At 41.5% G+C, this 23,483-nt stretch overlaps 1 protein-coding gene across 1 annotated transcript in view; it reads right to left on the minus strand.

Moving 5' to 3' along the window:
* Window positions 1-23,483, minus strand: part of SPAG17 (sperm associated antigen 17) — a 783,114-nt gene that overhangs the window by 116,450 nt on the left and 643,181 nt on the right. Inside the window, exon 39 of the mRNA XM_053705129.1 lies at window positions 6,432-6,534. Within this exon, the coding sequence (XP_053561104.1) occupies window positions 6,432-6,534 (103 nt within the window). The remainder of the gene's footprint in view (window positions 1-6,431; window positions 6,535-23,483) is intronic.

Here is a 23,483-nt window from a genome sequence, read left to right on the forward strand (position 1 = left end):
AATAGTTATTAACTATTTAATAACTACCTAGCTAAAAGAAATACAAAATTACCTGTAAAATATATCCTAACTTAAGTTACAATTAAACCTAATACTCCACTATCATTAAATTAACTAAATAAACTACCTACAAAGAACTACAATGAAATACAATTACATAAACTAACTAAAGTACAAAAAATAAAAAAAGCTAAGTTACAAAAAAAAAAAATTAAGTTACAAACATGTTAAAAAATATTACAACAATTTTAAGCTACTTACACCTAATCTAAGCCCCCTAATAAAATAACAAACCCCCCCAAAAATAAAAAAAATCCTACCCTATTCTAAATTACATAAATTTCAAAGCTCTTTTACCTTACCAGCCCTTAAAAGGGCCATTTGTGGGGGCATGCCCCAAAAAGTTCAGCTCTTTTGCCTGTAAAATAAAAATACAACCCCCCCCCAACATTAAAACCCACCACCCACATACCCCTAATCTAACCCAAACCCCCCTTACAAAAACCTAACACTAATCCCTTGAAGATCAATCCTACCTTGAGTCGTCTTCACTCAGCCGAGCCACCGATGGAACTGAAGAGGACATCCGGAGCGGAAGAAGTTAATCCTCCAAGCGGCGCTGAAGAAATCTTCCATCCGATGAAGTCATCATCCAGGCGGCGCTGAAGAAGTCTTCGATCCGGCCGATGTCATCTTCAAAGAGGCGCTGAAGAGGTCTTCTATCCGGCGCGAAGTCATCTTCCAAGCCGGGTCTTGAATCTTCCTTCCGCCGACGCGGAACCACCTTCTTCACCGATGGACTACGATGAATGACGGCTCCTTTAAGGGACGTCATCCAAGATGGCGTCCCCTCAATTCCGATTGGGCTGATAGGATTCTATCAGCCAATCGGAATTAGGTAGGAAAATCTGATTGGCTGATGGAATCAGCCAATCAGATTCAAGTTCAATCCGATTGGCTGATCCAATCAGCCAATCAGATTGAGCTCGCATTCTATTGGCTGATCGGAACAGCCAATAGAATGCGAGCTCATCTGATTGGCTGATTCCATCAGCCAATCAGATTTTCCTACCTTAATTCCGATTGGCTGATAGATCCTATCAGCCAATCGGAATTGAGGGGACGCCATCTTGGATGACGTCCCTTAAAGGAGCCGTCATTCGTCGTAGTCCGTCGGTGAAGAAGGTGGTTCCGCGTCGGCGGAAGGAAGATTGAAGACCCGGCTTGGAAGATGACTTCGCCCGGATAGAAGACCTCTTCAGCGCCTCTTTGAAGATGACATCGGCCGGATCGAAGACTTCTTCAGCGCCGCCTGGATGATGACTTCATCGGATGGAAGATTTCTTCAGCGCCGCTTGGAGGATTAACTTCTTCCGCTCCGGATGTCCTCTTCAGTTCCATCGGTGGCTCGGCTTGAGTGAGACGACTCAAGGTTAGGATGATCTTCAGGGGATTAGTGTTAGGTTTTTGTAAGGGGGTTTGGGTTAGATTAGGGGTATGTGGGTGGTGGGTTTTAATGTTGGGGGGGGGGGTTGTAATTTTATTTTACAGGCAAAAGAGCTGAACTTTTTGGGGCATGCCCCCACAAATGGCCCTTTTAAGGGCTTGTGGTAAGTAAATAGAGCTTTGAAATTTATGTAATTTAGAATAGGGTAGGGATTTTTTTTTATTTTGGGGGGGTTTGTTATTTTATTAGGGGGCTTAGATTAGGTGTATGTAGCTTAAAATTGTTGTAATATTTTTAACATGTTTGTAACTTAATTTTTTTTTTTTTGTAACTTAGCTTTTTTTATTTTTTGTACTTTAGTTAGTTTATGTAATTGTATTTCATTGTAGTTCTTTGTAGGTAGTTTATTTAGTTAATTTAATGATAGTGTAGTATTAGGTTTAATTGTAACTTAAGTTAGGATTTATTTTACAGGTAATTTTGTATTTCTTTTAGCTAGGTAGTATTAAATAGTTAATAACTATTTAATAACTATTCTAACTAGCTAAAATAAATACAAAGTTACCTGTAAAATAATATAAATCCTAAGATAGCTATAATATAATTATTAATTACATTGTAGCTATCTTAGGGTTTATTTTACAGGTAAGTATTTATTTTTAAATAGGAATAATTTATTAAAGTATAGTGTAGTGTTAGGTGTAATTGTAACTTAGGTTAGGATTTATTTCACAGGTACATTTCTCTTTATTTTAGCTAGGTAAGCTATTAAATAGTTAATAACTATTTAATAGTTATTGTACATGGTTAAAATAAATTGAAAGGTACCTGTAAAATAAAAATAAATCCTAAGATAGCTAGAATATAATTATTATTTATATTGTAGCTATATTAGGGTTTATTTTAAAAGGTAAGTATTTAGTTTTAAATAGGATTCATTTAGTTAATAAGAGTTAATTTATTTAGATTTATTTAATTAATATTTAAGTTAGGGGGGCGTTAGGGTTAGGGTTTAGACTTAGGCTTAGGGGTTAATCATTTTATTACAGTGGCGGCGGCGTAGTGGGGGGCAGGATAGGGGTTAATAAATTTATTATAGGTTGCGGCGGGTTCATGGAGCGGCGGTTTAGGGGTTAAACTATTTTATTTAGTTGCGGAGAGGTGCGGGATCAGCAGGATAGGGGTTAATAATTTTATAATAGAGGGCGACGGTATAGGGGGGCAGGATAGGGGTTACTAGGTATAATGTAGGTGGCAGCGGTGTCCGGGAGCGGCGGTTTAGGGGTTAATACATTTATAAGACTTGCGGCGGGGTCTAGGAGCGGCGGTTTAGGGGTTAGTAACTTTATTTAGTTGCGGGGGCCTCCGGGGGCGCCGGTATAGGGGGTAGAACAGTGTAGTTTAGTGTGAGTGCTTAGTGACAGGCTAGCAATAAAGCTGGGAAAAAGCCGAAGGGCAGCGAGATCGGATGAGTGATAACTGTCACAGTCCGCTGCTCATCGCCCCGCGGCTTTTTGACAGCTTTATTTGATAACTTAGGCGAACGTATTCAAGGTCCGCGGCGGCGAAGGTAGGCGAGCTTAGGCGGACGTATTGGGCCGGCGAAGCCAGAAAAGTAGACGGCTTGATAAGTAGCCCCCACTGTGTCTTGTACACCATTATTCACTGCTGTGCCCTGCTAGTCATTACCCACTGCTGTGTCTTGTACACTATTATTCCCTGCTAGCCATTAACAACTACTGTGTCATAAACTATTATTCACTGCTGTGCCCTGCTAGCCATTACTAACTACTGTGTCTTATAAACCATTATTCCCTGCTAGCCATTACCAACTACTGTGTCTTATAATCCCTTATTACCTGCTGTGCCCTGCTAGCCATTACCAACTACTGTGTCTTATAAACCATTATTCCCTGCTGTGTCCTGCTAGCCTTTACCAACTACTTTGTCTTATAAACCATTATTCACTGCTGTGCCCTGCTAGCCATTACCAACTACTGTGTCTTATAAACTGTTATTCACTGCTGTGCCCTGCTAGCCATTACCAACTACTGTGTCTTATAAACCACTATTCACTGCTGTGCCCTGCTAGCCATTACCAACTACTGTGTCTTATAAACCATTATTCACTGCTGTGCCCTGCTAGCCATTACCAACTACTGTGTCTTATAAACCATTATTCACTGCTGTGCCCTGCTAGCCATTACCAACTACTGTGTCGTATAAACCATTATTCACTGCTGTGCCCTGCTAGCCATTACCAACTACTGTGTCTTATAAACTGTTATTCACTGCTGTGCCCTGCTAGCCATTACCAACTACTGTGTCTTATAAACCATTATTACCTGCTGTGCCCTGCTAGCCTTTACCAACTACTTTGTCTTATAAACCATTATTCACTGCTGTGCCCTGCTAGCCATTACCAACTACTGTGTCTTATAAACTGTTATTCACTGCTGTGCCCTGCTAGCCATTACCAACTACTGTGTCTTATAAACCACTATTCACTGCTGTGCCCTGCTAGCCATTACCAACTACTGTGTCTTATAAACCATTATTCACTGCTGTGCCCTGCTAGCCATTACCAACTACTGTGTCTTATAAACCATTATTCACTGCTGTGCCCTGCTAGCCATTACCAACTACTGTGTCGTATAAACCATTATTCACTGCTGTGCCCTGCTAGCCATTACCAACTACTGTGTCTTATAAACTGTTATTCACTGCTGTGCCCTGCTAGCCATTACCAACTACTGTGTCTTATAAACCATTATTCACTGCTGTGCCCTGCTAGCCATTACCAACTACTGTGTCTTATAAACTATTATTCCCTGCTGTGTCCTGCTAGCCATTACCAACTACTGTGTCTTATAAACTATTATTACCTGCTGTGCCCTGCTAGCCATTACCAACTACTGTGTCTTATAAACTATTATTCCCTGCTGTGTCCTGCTAGCCATTACCAACTACTGTGTCTTATAAGCCATTATTCCCTGCTGTGTCCTGCTAGCCATTCCCAACTACTGTGTCTTATAAACCATTATTCACTGTGGTGTCCTGCTAGCCATTCCCAACTACTGTGTCTTATAAACCATTATTCACTGTGGTGTCCTGCTAGCCATTCCCAACTACTGTGTCTTATAAACCATTATTCACTGTGGTGTCCTGCTAGCCATTCCCAACTACTGTGTCTTATAAACCATTATTCACTGCTGTGCAATGTTAGCCTTTACTCACATCTTTGCCCCACTGGTCATTACCCACTACTGTGTCTTAAACACCATTATTCACATCTGTACCCTGATAGCCATTACCCACAGCCATCTCCTAATGGCCATTACCTGCACACAGTGTCCTTCTGGCTATTACCTTCATACTGTGTCCTGCTGGTCATTACCTTAATATTGTGTCCTGCTGGTCATTACCTTCATACTGTGTCCCGTTGGTCATTACCTTCATACTGTGTCCCGCTGGTCATTATCTTAATACTGTGTCCTGCTGGTCATTATCTTAATACTGTGTCCTGCTGGTCATTATCTTAATACTGTGTCCTGCTGGTCATTACCATGAAACTGTGCCCAGCTGGTAATTACTGTCATACTGTGTCCTGCTGGTCATTACCTTCATACTGTGTCCTGCTGGTCATTACCATCAAACTGTGTGCTGCTGGTCATTACCTTTATACTGTGCCCTGCTGGTAACTACTGTCATACTGTGTCCTGCTGGTAATTACTGTCATACTGTGTCCTGCTGATAATTACTGTCATACTGTGCCCTGCCGATAATTACTGTCATACTGTGTCCTGCTGATAATTACTGTCATACTGTGCCCTGCCGATAATTACTGTCATACTGTGTCCTGCTGATAATTACTGTCATACTGTGTCCTACTGATAATTACTGTCATACTGTGCCCTGCCGATAATTACTGTCATACTGTGTCCTGCTGGTAATTACTGTCATACTGTGTCCTGCTGATAATTACTGTCATACTGTGCCCTGCCGATAATTACTGTCATACTGTGTCCTGCTGATAATTATTGTCATACTGTGCCCTGCCGATAATTACTGTCATACTGTGTCCTGCTGGTAATTACTGTCATACTGTGTCCTGCTGATAATTACTGTCATACTGTGCCCTGCCGATAATTACTGTCATACTGTGCCCTGCTGGTAATTACTGTCATACTGTGTCCTGCTGGTAATTACTGTCATACTGTGCCCTGCTGGTCATTACCTTTATAGTGTGTCCTGCTGGTAATTACTGTCATACTGTGTCCTGCTGATAATTACTGTCATACTGTGCCCTGCTGGTAATTACTGTCATACTGTGCCCTGCTGGTCATTACCTTTATAGTGTGTCCTGCTGGTCATTACCTTCATAGTGTGTCCTGCTTGTCATCACAGCCCCCGTGTCCTGCTGGCTATCATTTGCATATTGTGTTCTGCTGATTGTACACTATTGGTCATTGGCCATGCCGACCATTACCCACTATTGTATCCTGCTAGCCATTAACCACAAACACATCTGACTAACTAAAAGTTCCTCATTACATCCAGCACTGAAATGCTGGTCAATGCTACTGGTATCTTGTTGGTTATAATGGTTACTGTATTCGTTATTACCCACTGTGGTGTCCTGCTAACCGTTACCAAATCTAATGTCTTGTTGGTCATTACCAACTGCCATTTACTGAGGACACTAATTGCTATTAGTTTCTTTCTGGCTATAACTGCTATTGTGTAAGCGGAAAATGACCTCTCTGTAGTATTCTGACTTGTTATCCTGGTGCTGTGTTCTTAGCTTGACCTCTTTTTGATAATTGCTTGGATTTTGGAGAGATGTATTTGTGATACAGTTACATACTTTATTAAAGCATTGAGAGCTATATCAGATTGTCATCTCCCGGCACTTCATAAACAAACTCCAGATAATTCATATGTTACAGAAGGGTTGTGCTGTAGGTACATGTTCTTGACTTACCTGTGTCTGGAGGAAAGCTTTGCCTATATCAGACTGGAAGTACGGAGGGTGCACATTGCTCCTCATGTCCAGTAACATCTGTTTGGTCTCCTGTATCTCCTGCCTGTGGGCATAATGAGATTTAACATAACATCCAACTACTTAGAATTTCTGACTCCTTTTAAATTTAACAACAAATATGTCTTGATAAAGGTGATCTTTAATAAGGCGCATGGTTAAGCACAAAATATGTCATATGGATTTCGTACATGGTCAGTTAGTATAGTAATTATGTTTATAATAGATCTCTAAATAAAGATTTTTTTTTTTACTAATTCTTCCCTTTAGAGTGTGATTTTAGTTGCCAAATATCAAAAACATGGAAGGAGAGTATTATCGTCAATTTCTGGAAATCATTGAACTAATGCACATTTGTCTAGTACAGAGCCAGCTAATTAAGTGATATGGGTAAGCCGGTTTTATCTATTAACTTCTTTGATATAACCTATCTGGACAGAGAGATACCGTAAACTCTGCATTCTGTCTGCATAAGGACAGAGAGATACCCGAGACTCTGCATTCTGTCTGCATAAGGACAGTGAGATACCTGAGACTCTGCATTCTGTCTGATGAGGACAGAGAGATACCTGAGACTCTGCATTCTGTCTGCATAAGGACAAAGAGATACCTGAGACTCTGCATTCTGTCTGCATAAGGACAAAGAGATACCTGAGACTCTGCATTCGGTCTGCATAAGGACAGAGAGATACCTGAGACTCTGCATTCTGTCTGCAAAAGGACAGTGAGATACCCGAGACTCTGCATTCGGTCTGCATAAGGACAGAGAGATACCCGAGACTCAGCATTCTGTCTGCATAAGGACAGAGAGATACCCGAGACTCAGCATTCTGTCTGCATAAGGACAGTGAGATACCCGAGACTCTGCATTCGGTCTGCATAAGGACAGAGAGATACCCGAGACTCAGCATTCTGTCTGCATAAGGACAGAGAGATACCTGAGACTCTGCATTCTGTCTGCATAAGGACAGTGAGATACCTGAGACTCTGCATTCGGTCTGCATAAGGACAGAGAGATACCCGAGACTCAGCATTCTGTCTGCATAAGGACAGAGAGATACCTGAGACTCTGCATTCTGTCTGCATAAGGACAGAGAGATACCTGAGACTCTGCATTCTGTCTGATGAGGACAGAGAGATACCTGAGACTCTGCATTCTGTCTGCATAAGGACAAAGAGATACCTGAGACTCTGCATTCTGTCTGCATAAGGACAGAGAGATACCTGAGACTCTGCATTCTGTCTGCATAAGGACAGAGAGATACCTGAGACTCTGCATTCTGTCTGCATAATGACAGAGAGATACCTGAGACTCTGCATTCGGTCTGCATAAGGACAGAGAGATACCGTAAACTCTGCATTCTGTCTGCATAAGGCCAGAGAGATACCTGAGACTCTGCATTCGGTCTGCATAAGGACAGAGAGATACCGTAAACTCTGCATTCTGTCTGCATAAGGACAGAGAGATACCTGAGACTCAGCATTCTGTCTGCAAAAGGACAGTGAGATACCTGAGACTCTGCATTCTGTCTGCATAAGGACAGAGAGATATCTGAGACTCTGCATTCTGTCTGCATAAGGACAGAGAGATACCTGAGACTCTGCATTCTGTCTGATGAGGACAGAGAGATACCCAAGACTCTGCATTCTGTCTGCATAAGGACAGAGAGATAACATAATTTATGCTTACCTGATAAATTTATTTCTCTTGTAGTGTATCCAGTCCACGGATCATCCATTACTTATGGGATATATTCTCCTTCCCAACAGGAAGTTGCAAGAGTCCACCCACAGCAAAGCTGCTATATAGCTCCTCCCCTAACTGCCATTACCAGTCATTCGACCGAAAACATGCAGAGAAAGGAAAACCATAGGGTGCAGTGGTGACTGTAGTTTAATGGAAAAATTACCTGCCTTAAAGTGACAGGGCGGGCTGTGGACTGGATACACTACAAGAGAAATAAATTTATCAGGTAAGCATAAATTATGTTTTCTCTTGTTAAGTGTATCCAGTCCACGGATCATCCATTACTTATGGGATACCAATACCAAAGCTAAAGTACACGGATGATGGGATGGGACAAGGCAGGTACTTAAACGGAAGTTACCACTGCCTGTAAAAAACCCTTTCTCCCAAAAATAGCCTCCGAAGAAGCAAGGTATCAAATTTGTTAAATTTGAAAAAGTATGAAACGCAGACCAAGACTCCGTCTTGTAATCTGTTCAACAGAAGCCACATTTAAAAAAGGCCCAAGTGAAAACCACAGCTCTAGTAGAATGAGCTGTAATCCCTTCAGGAGGCTGCTGTCCAGCAGTCTCATAAAGCTAAATGAATTATGCTTTTTAAACCAAAAAGACAGAGAGGTTGCTGAAGTCCTTTGACCTCTCCTCTGTCCAGAATAGACAACAAACAAGGTGAATGTTTGATGAAAATCTGTAGTAGCTTGTAAGTAAAACTTTAAAACACGAACCACGTCCAAATTGTGTAATAGACGTTCCTTCTTTGAAGAAGGATTAGGATACAAGAATGGAACAACAATCTCTTGAGTGATATTCTTGTTAGATACCACCTTAGGTAAAAACCCAGGTTGGTACACAGGACTACCTTATCCGTACGGAGAACCAGATAAGGAGAATCACATTGCAACGCAGATAACTCGGAGACTCTATGAGCCGAGGAAATAGCTACCAAAAAGGAACTTTCCAAGATAGAAGTTTGATATCTATGGAATGAAAAGGTTCAAATGGAACTCCTTGAAGAACCTTAAGAACCAGCTTTAAGCTCCATGGCAGAGCAACATTTTTAACCACAGGCTTGGTTCTAACCAAAGCCTGACCAAATGCCTGAACGTCTAGAATACCTGCCAGACGCTTGTGCAAAAGAATAGACAGAGTAGAAATCTGTCCTTTTAAAGAACTAGCTGACAACCCTTTTCTCAAAATCATCTTGGAGAAAAGATAATATCCTGGGAATCCAGACTTTACTCCATGAGTAACCCTTGGATTCATAACAATAAGATATTTACACCATATCTTATGTTAAATTTTCCTAGAGACAGGCTTTTATGCCTGTATTAAGGTATCAATTACTGACTCGGAGAAGCCATGCTTTGATAACATCAAGCGTTCTGTCTCCAGGCAGTCCATCTCAGATTAGTTATATTTAGATGGTTGAAAAGACCCTGAGGTAGAGGGTCCTGTCTCAGAAGCAGAGACCGTGGTGGAAAGGATGACATGTCCACCAGATCTGCATACCAGGCGCGGTCAAAAGCACCAAAGCACTCTCCTGCTTGATCTTGTGCAAACCCCTCCGGAGGGAATTCCCACTCCCCCGGATGAAAAGTCTGACGACTTAGAAAATCTGCCTCCCAGTTCTCAACACCTGGGATAGGGATAGCTTTTAGACAAGAGTGAGTCTCTGTCCAGTGAATTATTTTAAGACTTCTAACATTGCTAGGGAACTTCTGTTCCCCCTTGATGGTTGATGTAAGCCACAGTCGTGATATTGTCCGACTGAAATATAATGTACCTCAGAGTTGCTAACTGAGGCCAAGTCTGAAGAGCATGGAATATCGCTCCCAGTTCCAGAATATTCATTAGAAGGAGGGTCTCCTTCTGAGTCCACTATCCCTGAGCCTTCAGGGAGTTCCAGACTGTATCCCAACCTAAAAGGCTGGCATCTGTTGTAACAATTGTCCCATCTGACCTGCGGAAGGTCATACCCTTGGACAGATGGACCCGAGATAGTCACCAGAGAAGAGAATCTCTGGTTTCTTGGTCCGGATTTAACAGGAGAACAAATCTGTGTAATCCCCGTTCCTCTGGCTGAGCATGCATAGTTGCAGTGGTCTGAAATGTAGGCGTGCAAACGGTACTATGTCCCTTGCCGCTACCATTAACCGATTACATTCATGTACTGAGCCACCAAAGGGCGCAGATGGAATGAAGAACACGGCAGAAATTTAGAAACTTTGACAACCTGGACTCCGTCAGGTAAATTTTAATTTCTACAAAATCTATCAGAATCCCTAGGAGGGAAACCCTTGATATTGGGGATAGAGAACTCTTTCCTTGTTCACTTTCCACCCATGCGATCTCAGAAATGCCAGTACTACGTCCGTATGAGACTTGGCAACTTGGATGTTTGACGCCTGTATCAGGATGTCGTCTAAATAAGGGGCCACTTCTATGCCCCGCGGCCTAAGGACCGCCAAAGTGACCCCAGAACCTCCATAAAGATTCTAGGGGCTGTAGTTAACCCAAAGGAAAGAGCTACAAACTGGTAATGCCTGTCTAGAAAGGCAAACCTGAAAAACCGATGGTGATCTTTATGCATCGTAATGTGAGGATAAGCATCCTTCAAATCCATTGTAGTCCTCTATTGACTCTCCTGGATCATAGTTAAGATGGTACGAATAGTTTCCATCTTAAATGATAGAATTCTAAAGAATTTGTTTTAAGATCTTTTAGATCCAAAATAGGTCTGAAGGTTTCCTTTCCTTGGGAACCACAAACCGATTTGAGGAAAACTGTGTCCCTGTTCCTCTATTGGAACTGAATGGGTCACGTACACAATGCAAGAATGTCTCTTTCTTTATCTGGTTTGCAGATAAATGTGAAAGGCAAAAACTCCCCTTTTTTGGGGGGGAAAGCTTTGAAATCCAGAAGATATCTCTGGGGTATAATTTCCAATGCCCAGGGATCCTGGGCATCTCTTGCCCACGCCTGGGCGAAGAATGAAGTCTGCCCCCTATAGGATCCGTTACCAGATAGGGGTCCGTTCCTCATGCTGTTTTAGAGGCAGCAGCAGGCTCCTTGACCTGCTTATCTTTGTTCCAGGTCCGGTTGTCTCCAGACCGCCTTGGACTGAGCAAAAGTTCCCTCTTATTTTGCCTTAGAGGAAGTTGATGCCACACCTGCCTTGAATTTTCGAAAGGCACGAAAATTAGGCCTTTTTTGTCCCTTGATTTGGACCTGTCCTGAGGAAGGGCATGATCTTTTCCTCCAGTGATATAAGTAATAATCTCCTTCAAACTAGGCCTGAATAGGGTCTGCCCCTTGAAGGGAAGTTAAGTAGCTTATTTATTAAAGTCACGACAGCTGACCATGATATAAGCCATAGCGCTCTGCGCGCCAGTATAGTAAAAAACAGAATTCTAGCCGTTAGTCTAGTCAAAGGAACAAAGGCATCAGAAAACAAAGGAATTGGCTAGCTTAAGTGCTCTAAGCTTGTCAAATATATTCATCCAATGGAGCCTGTAAAGCCTCATCAAGAGACTCAAACCAGAACGCCGCAGCAGCAGTGACAGGAGCAATGCGTGCAAGGGGCTGCAGGATAAAACCTTGTCGAATAAACATTTTTTATCCATTGGATCTAAAAAAGCACAACAGTCCTCGCCAGAGGTAGTGGTACGCTTAGCTAGAGTAGAAACTCTTCTCTCCACCTTAGGAACTGTCTGCCATAAGTCCCGTGTGGTGGCAACTATTAGAAAACATTCTTCTAAAAAATAGGAGGGGAAGAGAACGGCACACCTGGTCTATCCCATTCCTTATGAAAAATTTTAGTAAACCTCTTTAGGTATTGGAAAAACATAAGTACACACCGGCACTGCATATTATTTATCAAGTCTACACAATTTCTCTGGCACTGCGATTGTACACATTCATTCAGAGCAGCTAAAGCCTCCTTGAGCAACAAGTGGAGGTTCTCAAGCATAAATTTTAAATGTAGAAATATCAGAATCAGGTTAAATCATCTTCCCTGAGTCACAAATATCACCCACAGACTAAGCATATTGTGAGGTAGTATCAGACATGGTTCTTAAAGCGTCTGTATGCTCTGTATCTACCCCCAGAGCTGTTTTGCTTTCCTTTAATTTCAGGTAGTCTGACTAATACTGCTGCCAGTGTATTATACACAACCTTTGCCATGTCTTGTAAAATAAACGCTATGGGCGCCATTGATATACTTGGCGCCATTTGAGCGGGAGTCCCTGGAGCGGGAGTCAAAGGGTCTGACACGTGGGGAGAGTTAGTCGGCATAACTTCCCCCTCGACAGAATCCTCTGGTAAAATAAACGCTATGGGTGCCCTTGATGTACTTGGCGCCATTTGAGCGTGAGTCCCTAAAGCGGGAGTCAAAGGGTCTGACACGTGGGGAGAGTTAGTCGGCATAACTTCCCCCTCGACAGAATCCTCTGGTGATAATGTTTTTAAATACAAAAAATGATCTTTATTGTTTAACATGAAATCAGTACATCTGGTACACATTCTAAAATGGGGTTCCACCATGGCTTTAAACATAATAAACACAGAGCCTCCTCTATGTTAGACATGTTAGAACTAATAAAGAGACTAGTAAGCTTGGAAAACACTTTAAATCAAGTTAACAAGCAAATATAACAAACGTTACTGTGCCTTTAAGAGAAACAAATTTTGTCAAAATTTGAAAAACAGTGAAAAAGGCAGTAAATCAAACGAAATTTTTACAGTACATGTAATAAGTTAACAGAGCATTGCACCCACTTGCAAATGGATGATTAACCCCTTAATGCAAAAAACAGATAAAAACAAAACAAAAAAAAACGACATTTTTTTAAACAGACACAACAAAACTGCCACAGCTGAGCTGTGGATTACCTTCCCTATAACTGTTTATATGCAAAATTTAAGCCAGCCATGTGGAAAAATTAGGCCCCAATAAGTTTTATCACCAAACATATGTTAAAAAACGATTAAACATGCCAGCAAACGTTTTAAAACACATTCTTATAAGAGTATGTATGTCTATTAATAAGCCTGATCCAGTCGCTATCACTGCATTTAAGGCTTTACTTACATTACTTCGGTATCAGCAGTATTTTCTTAGTCAATTCCATTCCTTAGAAAAATATATTACTGCACATACCTTAGCATATATCTCTATCAATCAGCCTGGTACCAGTCGCTTTCACTGCATTTAAAGGCTGTACTTACATTACTTCGGTATCAGCAGTATTTTCTTAGTCAATTCCATTCCTTAGAAAAATATTTTACTGCACATACCTTATTTGCAGGAAAACCTGCACGCCATTCCCCCTCTGAAGTACCTTACTCCTCAGAATGTGTGAGAACAGCAACTGGATCTTAGTTACGTCTGCTAAGATCATAGAAAAAACGCAGGCAGATTCTTCTTCCAAATACTGCCTGAGATAAACAGCACACTCCGGTGCCATTTAAAAATAACAAACTTTTGATTGAAGAAATAAACTAAGTATAAAAAACCACAGACTCTCATGACCTCCTATCTATGTTGAGACTTGCAAGAGAATGACTGGTAATGGCAGTTAGGGGAGGAGGTATATAGCAGCTTTGCTGTGGGTGGACTCTTGCAACTTCCTGTTGGGAAGGAGAATATATCCCATAAGTAATGGATGATCCGTGGACTGGATACACTTAACAAGAGAAACCCGAGACTCTGCATTCTGTCTGCATAAGGACAGAGAGATACCTGAGACTCTGCATTCGGTCTGCATAAGGACAGAGAGATACCTGAGACTCTGCATTCAGTCTGCATAAGGACAGAGAGATACCTGAGACTCTGCATTCAGTCTGCATAAGGACAGAGATATACCTGAGACTCTGCATTCTGTCTGATGAGGACAGAGAGATACCTAAGACTCTGCATTCTGTCTGCATAAGGACAGAGAGATACCCGAGACTCAGCATTCTGTCTGCATAAGGACAGAGAGATACCTGAGACTCTGCATTCTGTCTGCATAAGGACAGAGAGATACCTGAGACTCTGCATTCTGTCTGCATAAGGACAGAGAGATACATGAGACTCTGCCTTCTGTCTGCTTAAGGACAGAGAGATACCTGAGACTCTGAATGCTGTCTGCATAATGACAGAGAGATACCTGAGACTCTGCATTCTGTCTGCATAAGGACAGAGAGATACCTGAGACTCTGCATTCTGTCTGCATAATGACAGCGAGATACCTGAGACTCTGCATTCTGTCTGCATAAGGACAGAGAGATACCTGAGACTCTGCATTCGGTCTGCATAAGGACAGAGAGATACCTGAGACTCTGCATTCGGTCTGCATAAGGACAACGAGATACCTGAGACTCTGCATTCTGTCTGCATAAGGACAGAGAGATACCTGAGACTCTGCATTCTGTCTGCATAAGGACAGAGAGATACCTGAGACTCTGCATTCGGTCTGCATAAGGACAGAGAGATACCTGAGACTCTGCATTCGGTCTGCATAAGGACAACGAGATACCTGAGACTCTGCATTCTGTCTGCATAAGGACAGAGAGATACCTGAGACTCTGCATTCTGTCTGCAAAAGGACAGAGAGATACCTGAGACTCTGCATTCTGTCTGCATAATGACAGCGAGATACCTGAGACTCTGCATTCTGTCTGCATAAGGACAGCGAGATACCTGAGACTCTGCATTCGGTCTGCATAAGGACAACGAGATACCTGAGACTCTGCATTCTGTCTGCATAAGGACAGAGAGATACCTGAGACTCTGCATTCGGTCTGCATAAGGACAGAGAGATACCTGAGACTCTGCATTCTGTCTGCATAAGGACAGAGCGATACCCAAGACTCTGCATTCTGTCTGCATAAGGACAGAGAGATACCTGAGACTCTGCATTCGGTCTGCATAAGGACAGAGAGATACCTGAGACTCTGCATTCTGTCTGCATAAGGACAGAGAGATACCTGAGACTCTGCATTCTGTCTGCATAAGGACAGAGAGATACCTGAGACTCTGCATTCTGTCTGCATAATGACAGAGAGATACCTGAGACTCTGCATTCTGTCTGCATACAGACAGAGAGATACCTGAGACTCTGCATTATGTCTGCATAAGGACAAAGAGATACCTGAGACTCTGCATTCTGTCTGCATAAGGACAAAGAGATACCTGAGACTCTGCATTCTGTCTGCATAAGGACAGAGAGATACCTGAGACTCTGCATTCTGTCTGCATAAGGACAGAGAGATACCTGAGACTCTGCATTCGGTCTGCATAAGGACAACGAGATACCTGAGACTCTGCATTCTGTCTGCATAAGGACAGAGAGATACCTGAGACTCTGCATTCTGTCTGCATAAGGACAGAGAGATACCTGAGACTCTGCATTCTGTCTGCATAAGGACAGAGAGATACCTGAGACTCTGCATTCGGTCTGCATAAGGACAGAGAGATACCTGAGGCTCTGCATTCTGTCTGCATAAGGACAGAGAAATACCTGAGACTCTGCATTCTGTCTGCATAAGGACAGAGAGATACCCGAGACTCTGCATTCTGTCTGCATAAGGACAGCGAGATACCTGAGACTCTGCATTCTGTCTGCATAAGGACAGATAGATACCTGAGACTCTGCATTCTGTCTGCATAAGGACAGAGAGATACCTGAGACTCTTCATTCTGTCTGCATAAGGACAGAGAGATACCTGAGACTCTGCATTCTGTCTGCATAAGGACAGAGAGATACCTGAGACTCTGCATTCTGTCTGCATACAGACAGAGAGATACCTGAGACTCTGCATTCTGTCTGCATAAGGACAGAGAGATACCTGAGACTCTGCATTCTGTCTGCATAAGGACAGAGAGATACCTGAGACTCTGCATTCTGTCTGCATAAGGACAGAGAGATACCTGAGACTCTTCATTCTGTCTGCATAAGGACAGAGAGATACCTGAGACTCTGCATTCTGTCTGCATAAGGACAGAGAGATACCTGAGACTCTGCATTCTGTCTGCATACAGACAGAGAGATACCTGAGACTCTGCATTCTGTCTGCATAAGGACAGAGAGATACCTGAGACTCTGCATTCGGTCTGCATAAGGACAGAGAGATACCTGAGACTCTGCATTCGGTCTGCATAAGGACAACGAGATACCTGAGACTCTGCATTCTGTCTGCATAAGGACAGAGAGATACCCGAGACTCTGCATTCTGTCTGCATAAGGACAGAGAGATACCTGAGACTCTGCATTCTGTCTGCATAAGGACAGAGAGATACCTGAGACTCTGCATTCGGTCTGCATAAGGACAACGAGATACCTGAGACTCTGCATTCTGTCTGCATAAGGACAGAGAGATACCCGAGACTCTGCATTCTGTCTGCATAAGGACAGAGAGATACCTGAGACTCTGCATTCTGTCTGCATAAGGACAGAGAGATACCTGAGACTCTGCATTCGGTCTGCATAAGGACAACGAGATACCTGAGACTCTGCATTCTGTCTGCATAAGGACAGAGAGATACCTGAGACTCTGCATTCTGTCTGCAAAAGGACAGAGAGATACCTGAGACTCTGCATTCTGTCTGCAAAAGGACAGTGAGATACCTGAGACTCTGCATTCTGTCTGCATAAGGACAGTGAGATACCTGAGACTCTGCATTCTGTCTGCATAAGGACAGTGAAATACCTGAGACTCTGCATTCTGTCTGCATAAGGACAGTGAAATACCTGAGACTCTGCATTCTGTCTGCATAATGAAAGAGAGATACCTGAGACTCTTCATTCTGTCTGCATAAGGACAGAGCGATACCCAAGACTCTGCATTCTGTCTGCATAAGGACAGAGAGATACCTGAGACTCTGCATTCTGTCTGCATAAGGACAGAAGGGTCACAATATGAACATTAAGGGGACATCCTGGATGCTATAATGAGCACAGCTTCCTGCTAAAGTCTCACAGCGCTGTCAATACTAACAGTCTATGTGGTGTTAGATTCCTGTACAGTGAATAACTAAAAAAAAAACACACTCCAAGCGTCTTCAAGCCACCAGCACTTTACTGATGAGACCTAAAAGAATGACATAAGCTGCCTACCGGTAGTGATGTTACCCTCCACCCTGCATTGTTTTAAGCATAGTAGTAAAATAGTGGATAATACAAATGGAAGTATTCACTTAGCGCCTACTACTTAAAAGGACCCTTAGCTCTGATGAATGACCCCTAGTGGTCAGAAACGTTTATGGAAAATCAGAAAATATCAAAGCGCCAGCTGACTGGCAGGGTTCAAAATATAAAACCAAATCCTTTACAACTTGATATAGATAAAGAATTTTATTTAAAACAATCTTCTAGACACAGCTTTTAAAACAGCTTGTAAAACAATTCTTAAAACAGTTTAAAACAGTCTTCTGAACACAAATAGTGTTTCTTAGACAAATGTCATACAAATTAGGTGTACATACAGTTGGTTATCTTACATGGATCCACATATTACATTTAGCAATTTTAATAAAAACACTCAGAATAGACAATAAAACAAACAGTCCTATAACAGTGTCAACTGCTATAGTTATCACACAGTTTGAACCAGACCAGTTATTGGTAAATCTAATGTGGTTATCTTAAATGTTGCTTTTGTATGAGCTGGGCGGGTTACCTGCTAAAGTCTCCACACATTTAGAACCAGAGCGGTAATATCTATCTGAAACTATAATGCAGTTTTCTTGTGTAATTACTAAACGGGTTAAGAATTGGGTTGTGGCCCCAACCCATAATGATTCCTTGTGTGCTGTGAGCTGAAAACAGATGACCGATCTACTGTACCTCACATGAGGTTCAGTGACCGTTTTCCGCTAGCGGAATAGGATGAATATTTGTGCTAGATACACGCAGACTATGTGAAGGTAAAAACAAAATGTTGGCTAGTGAAATGAAAAAATCAAATGAAAAAAATTGATTGGTGCTCCTTATACAGTCCCAAATACAAAAATTTAAAAAATTAGTGAAAATGAGAAAACACTGTTAAACGATACTTCAAACCAAAAATTAAAAAATTCGGTCTTGAAAAAGGTCTATGTTTGACCGAAACGCGTCGACTGGTGAGTAGCAATCCAATTTATACATCTGTTTAAAAAACAATCTGCACTATTATTATTTCTTTCGGCAGAAGGATTATACACCTGGGTAACGCTGGAGCTGTTAATTGTCTATTGACGTTCAAGCCCAATCCCCGCTACAGGCAATAATACTTCACATAGACTGTTTAACCACAGAAAGAGGAATATTTTTCTCCTGGAGCACTTTATTATTGACTATTGACTTAATTTTCTAACACCTATTTATGTTTGTTTTTTCGGCTGTAATCATGCTGGTCACTAGTGATATTTGAGGAATCGGCCTTTATTGATTTGCACATCTCACTGATAAACACGTAATCATTTGGGAGACTATCTTTGTTTTTATGTTGTGTTTTTTTCATTCGCATTTTTCTCAACCGCTTATTTTTGAATTTTTGGTTTGAAGTATCGTTTAACAGTGTTTTCTCATTTTCACTAATTTTTTAAATTTTTGTATTTGGGACTGTATAAGGAGCACCAATCGAATTTTTTCATTTGATTTTTTCATTTCACAAGCCAACATTTTGTTTTTACCTTCACATAGTCTGCGTGTATCTAGCACAAATATTCATCCTATTCCGCTAGCGGAAAACGGTCACTGAACCTCATGTGAGGTACAGTAGATCGGTCATCTGTTTTCAGCTCACAGCACACAAGGAATCATTACGGGTTGGGGCCACAACCCAATTCTTAACCCGTTTAGTAATTACACAAGAAAACGGCATTATAGTTCCAGATAGATATTACCGCTCTGGTTCTAACTGTGTGGAGACTTTAGCAGGTAACCCGCCCAGCTCATACAAAAGCAACATTTAAGATAACCACATTAGATTTACCAATAACCGGTCTGGTTCAAACTGTGTGAACACTATAGCAGTTGACACTGTTATAGGACTGTTTGTTTTATTGTCTATTCTGAGTGTTTTTATTAAAATTGCTAAATGTAATATGTGGATCCATGTAAGATAACCAACTGTATGTACACCTAATTTGTATGACATTTGTCCAAGAAACACTATTTGTGTTCAGAAGACTGTTTTAAACCGTTTTAAGAATTGTTTTACAAGCTGTTTTAAAAGCTGTGTCTAGAAGATTGTTTTAATTAAAATTCTTTATCTATATCAAGTTGTAAAGGATTTGGTTTTATATTTTGAACCCTGCCGGTCAGCTGGCGCTTTGATATTTTCTGATTTTCCATAAAATAGTGGATAAGGCATTTTGGATTTCTATATTGGACAATATACTCAGTATTCTCCCCAAAACCACTTTAAGGCCAAATTACAAGTAGAGCGTTATTTAACGCTCCTGCTCAAGGGTTAACTGCGCGCCGGATACAAAGGTAAACACAGAGGCAGGGATAGACAGGCACACATAAGCAAACACAGAGGCAGGGATAGACAGGCACACATAAGCAAACACAGAGGCAGGGATAGACAGGCACACATAAGCAAACACAGAGGCAGGGATAGACAGGCACACATAAGCAAACACAGAGGCAGGGATAGACAGGCACACATAGGTAAACACAGAGGCAGGGATAGACAGGCACACATAAGCAAACACAGAGGCAGGGATAGACAGGCACACATAAGCAAACACAGAGGCAGGGATAGACAGGCACACATAAGCAAACACAGAGGCAGGGATAGACAGGCACACATAAGCAAACACAGAGGCAGGGATAGACAGGCACACATAGTTAAACACAGAGGCAGGGATAGGCAGGCACACATAAGCAAACACAGAGGCAGGGATAGACAGGCACACATAAGCAAACACAGAGGCAGGGATAGACAGGCACACATAAGCAAACACAGAGGCAGGGATAGACAGGCACACATAAGCAAACACAGAGGCAGGGATAGACAGGCACACATAAGCAAACACAGAGGCAGGGATAGACAGGCACACATAAGCAAACACAGAGGCAGGGATAGACAGGCACACATAAGCAAACACAGAGGCAGGGATAGACAGGCACACATAGGTAAACACAGAGGCAGGGATAGACAGGCACACATAAGCAAACACAGAGGCAGGGATAGACAGGCACACATAAGCAAACACAGAGGCAGGGATAGACAGGCACACATAAGCAAACACAGAGGCAGGGATAGACAGGCACACATAAGCAAACACAGAGGCAGGGATAGACAGGCACACATAGTTAAACACAGAGGCAGGGATAGGCAGGCATACATAGGTAAACACAGAGGCAGGGATAGATAGGCATACATAGGTAAACACAGAGGCAGGGATAGACAGGCATACATAGGTAAACACAGAGGCAGGGATAGACAGGCACACATAAGCAAACACAGAGGCAGGGATAGACAGGCACACATAGGTAAACACAGAGGCAGGGATAGACAGGCACACATAAGCAAACACAGAGGCAGGGATAGACAGGCACACATAAGCAAACACAGAGGCAGGGATAGACAGGCACACATAGTTAAACACAGAGGCAGGGATAGGCAGGCATACATAGGTAAACACAGAGGCAGGGATAGATAGGCATACATAGGTAAACACAGAGGCAGGGATAGACAGGCATACATAGGTAAACACAGAGGCAGGGATAGACAGGCACACATAAGCAAACACAGAGGCAGGGATAGACAGGCACACATAAGCAAACACAGAGGCAGGGATAAGACAGGCACACATAGGTAAACACAGAGGCAGGGATAGACAGGCACACATAAGCAAACACAGAGGCAGGGATAGACAGGCACACATAAGCAAACACAGAGGCAGGGATAGACCGGCACACATAAGCAAACACAGAGGCAGGGATAGACAGGCACACATAAGCAAACACAGATGCAGGGATAGACAGGCACACATAAGCAAACACAGAGGCAGGGATAGACAGGCACACATAAGCAAACACAGAGGCAGGGATAGACAGGCACACATAAGCAAACACAGAGGCAGGGATAGACAGGCACACATAAGCAAACACAGAGGCAGGGATAGACAGGCACACATAAGCAAACACAGAGGCATGGATAAGACAGGCACACATAAGCAAACACAGAGGCAGGGATAAGACAGGCACACATAGGTAAACACAGAGGCAGGGATAGACAGGCACACATAAGCAAACACAGAGGCAGATAGGCAGACACACATAGGTACATAAATACTATTAATGTATTTTCACTAAGCAAGCCAGCCAATGTTATACATAGCATAACAATTATTGTAATGTTACTTTGTTTTGCTAAATTACAGGTCAAACACAACCTATCAAAACTATCCTGTACTAACACAAAACCAATGTGAATGAAACCAAATGAAAAGCTCAGTATATAAGTGCACTTATTTCATATACATATGAAATGTACAGGGTACTGTTAAACTAACTCAGATGACTGAGTACAAACAGTGCATTGCTTAGGATTATACAGTAAATTAAAGCAATACATTACACAGATCTAACAAGTTAAGAACCTGTTAGTACATTCAAAAGCTGTTCACAATTATGTATGAACCATTCACTAGCACTACATAGGCTAGGCTTGCACACACACTCTTCTCCTTGCAGTACTCTACATGCATGATGCGTATTATATTAACTTAGACAGAATGATCTCCCTCATCACCTCTCATAGTGTAAGTACCCTCCTGTGTGACTGTCCCTTAACACTATATTTGCTGCTAGTGACTGAGTACTGACTGACAACCTCACGAGTCACAACTAATAAGCACATGGAACTTTCATTTCCTTATTAGTAGGGTTTGTTTTAGATGATTAGATCTAAAGGGGAAATCAAACCAAAACATTTTCTTTTGTGACTCAGATAAAGCAGCTATTTTTTTATTGTTCAGCATAATAAGTTCAAACAAATGATTTACGCCATGCAAGGCACATATTAGACATAAACATTGTTTACATCGAGACTTATCTACATTGTTAATACAGACTAAATTAATAATCGTTAATTTAGTATCACAATAATAATATCAGCGTGATCTGACTCATAGCTTTAACCAAATTAAATAGTTATCGAACATGGCCTTAGTTATCTGTTAGATACTGCTGAACAGTTTTTATTTCCTATACGGAAAGGGGAGGGAAGGAGGAGAGGGAGAAGAAAAATAAAAATAAATAGAGCAGCTATTTTAAATAACTTTTCAATTTACTTCTATTATCTATTTTGCTTTGTTCTTTTGGTATTATTTGTTGAAAAATGATACCTAGGTAGGCTGAACTGGGAACTAGCTGCTGATGTGCTCAGCTAGCTCCCAGTAGTGTTTTGCTGCTCCTCTAATAAAAGATACCAAAAGAATGAAGCAAAATTGATAACAGAAATACATTGGAAGGTTCTTTTAAAATTGTATGCTCTGAATCATGAAAGGAAATGTTTGGGTTTCATGTCCCTTTAAGCTAAACTTTTCAATGTTTGTTGCACAAATTATCATTAAATCAATTTATGTTAAATTATGCAATTAATTTGTGCTTTGAAAAGCTTAAGTTACATTTACAAAGAACAGACAGTGTTATAATACTGCAAATTATCCATGGCCCCTGGCTATTTATAATGTCACCCGGCTGGCACTCATTCAGTCTTCTTTGTTCTATTTAAAAACATCTATTGCAAAATGTATTAAAGTCCTTGTTTTGATAGATGTCCCTGTGATGAATAAAACAGACTATCCGTGTGGGTGTCGCCCACCAGTCAGTGACTACTACTGTAACTGTATTTGTAATTATATTCTTCAGGCATTTCATTGGTGGAACTTTCCCCAGTAATAAGTCATTTATGAGCTAATAAAATTATATTGGTGATTCATGTCTTTGCATTTGCACAAATACTATCAGTTTAAATATTAAAATATTCTGTGTAATGATAGTTTAATTTTCTTATTGCTGACAGCTGATAACAAATATGAAATCCTACCCAAGAAATAGGCAATTTTGGAACAATTTCAAAGATAATGATTTCAATCTGGGTCTGAAATATAACATTTGGGACATTGGTTTAAAATATCCTTTCTCCATTTTGTGTTGCGACCGAATGTTAAATAGTCTTTATTATTTATCAATCAAAACTGTATTTCTCTAACATCCATTGCATTACACATTTTTAAGAATTATTTTTTTGGAATTAAAGGGA

The sequence above is a fragment of the Bombina bombina genome, chromosome 3, assembly GCF_027579735.1.
Source record: "Bombina bombina isolate aBomBom1 chromosome 3, aBomBom1.pri, whole genome shotgun sequence".
Lineage (NCBI taxonomy): Eukaryota > Metazoa > Chordata > Amphibia > Anura > Bombinatoridae > Bombina > Bombina bombina.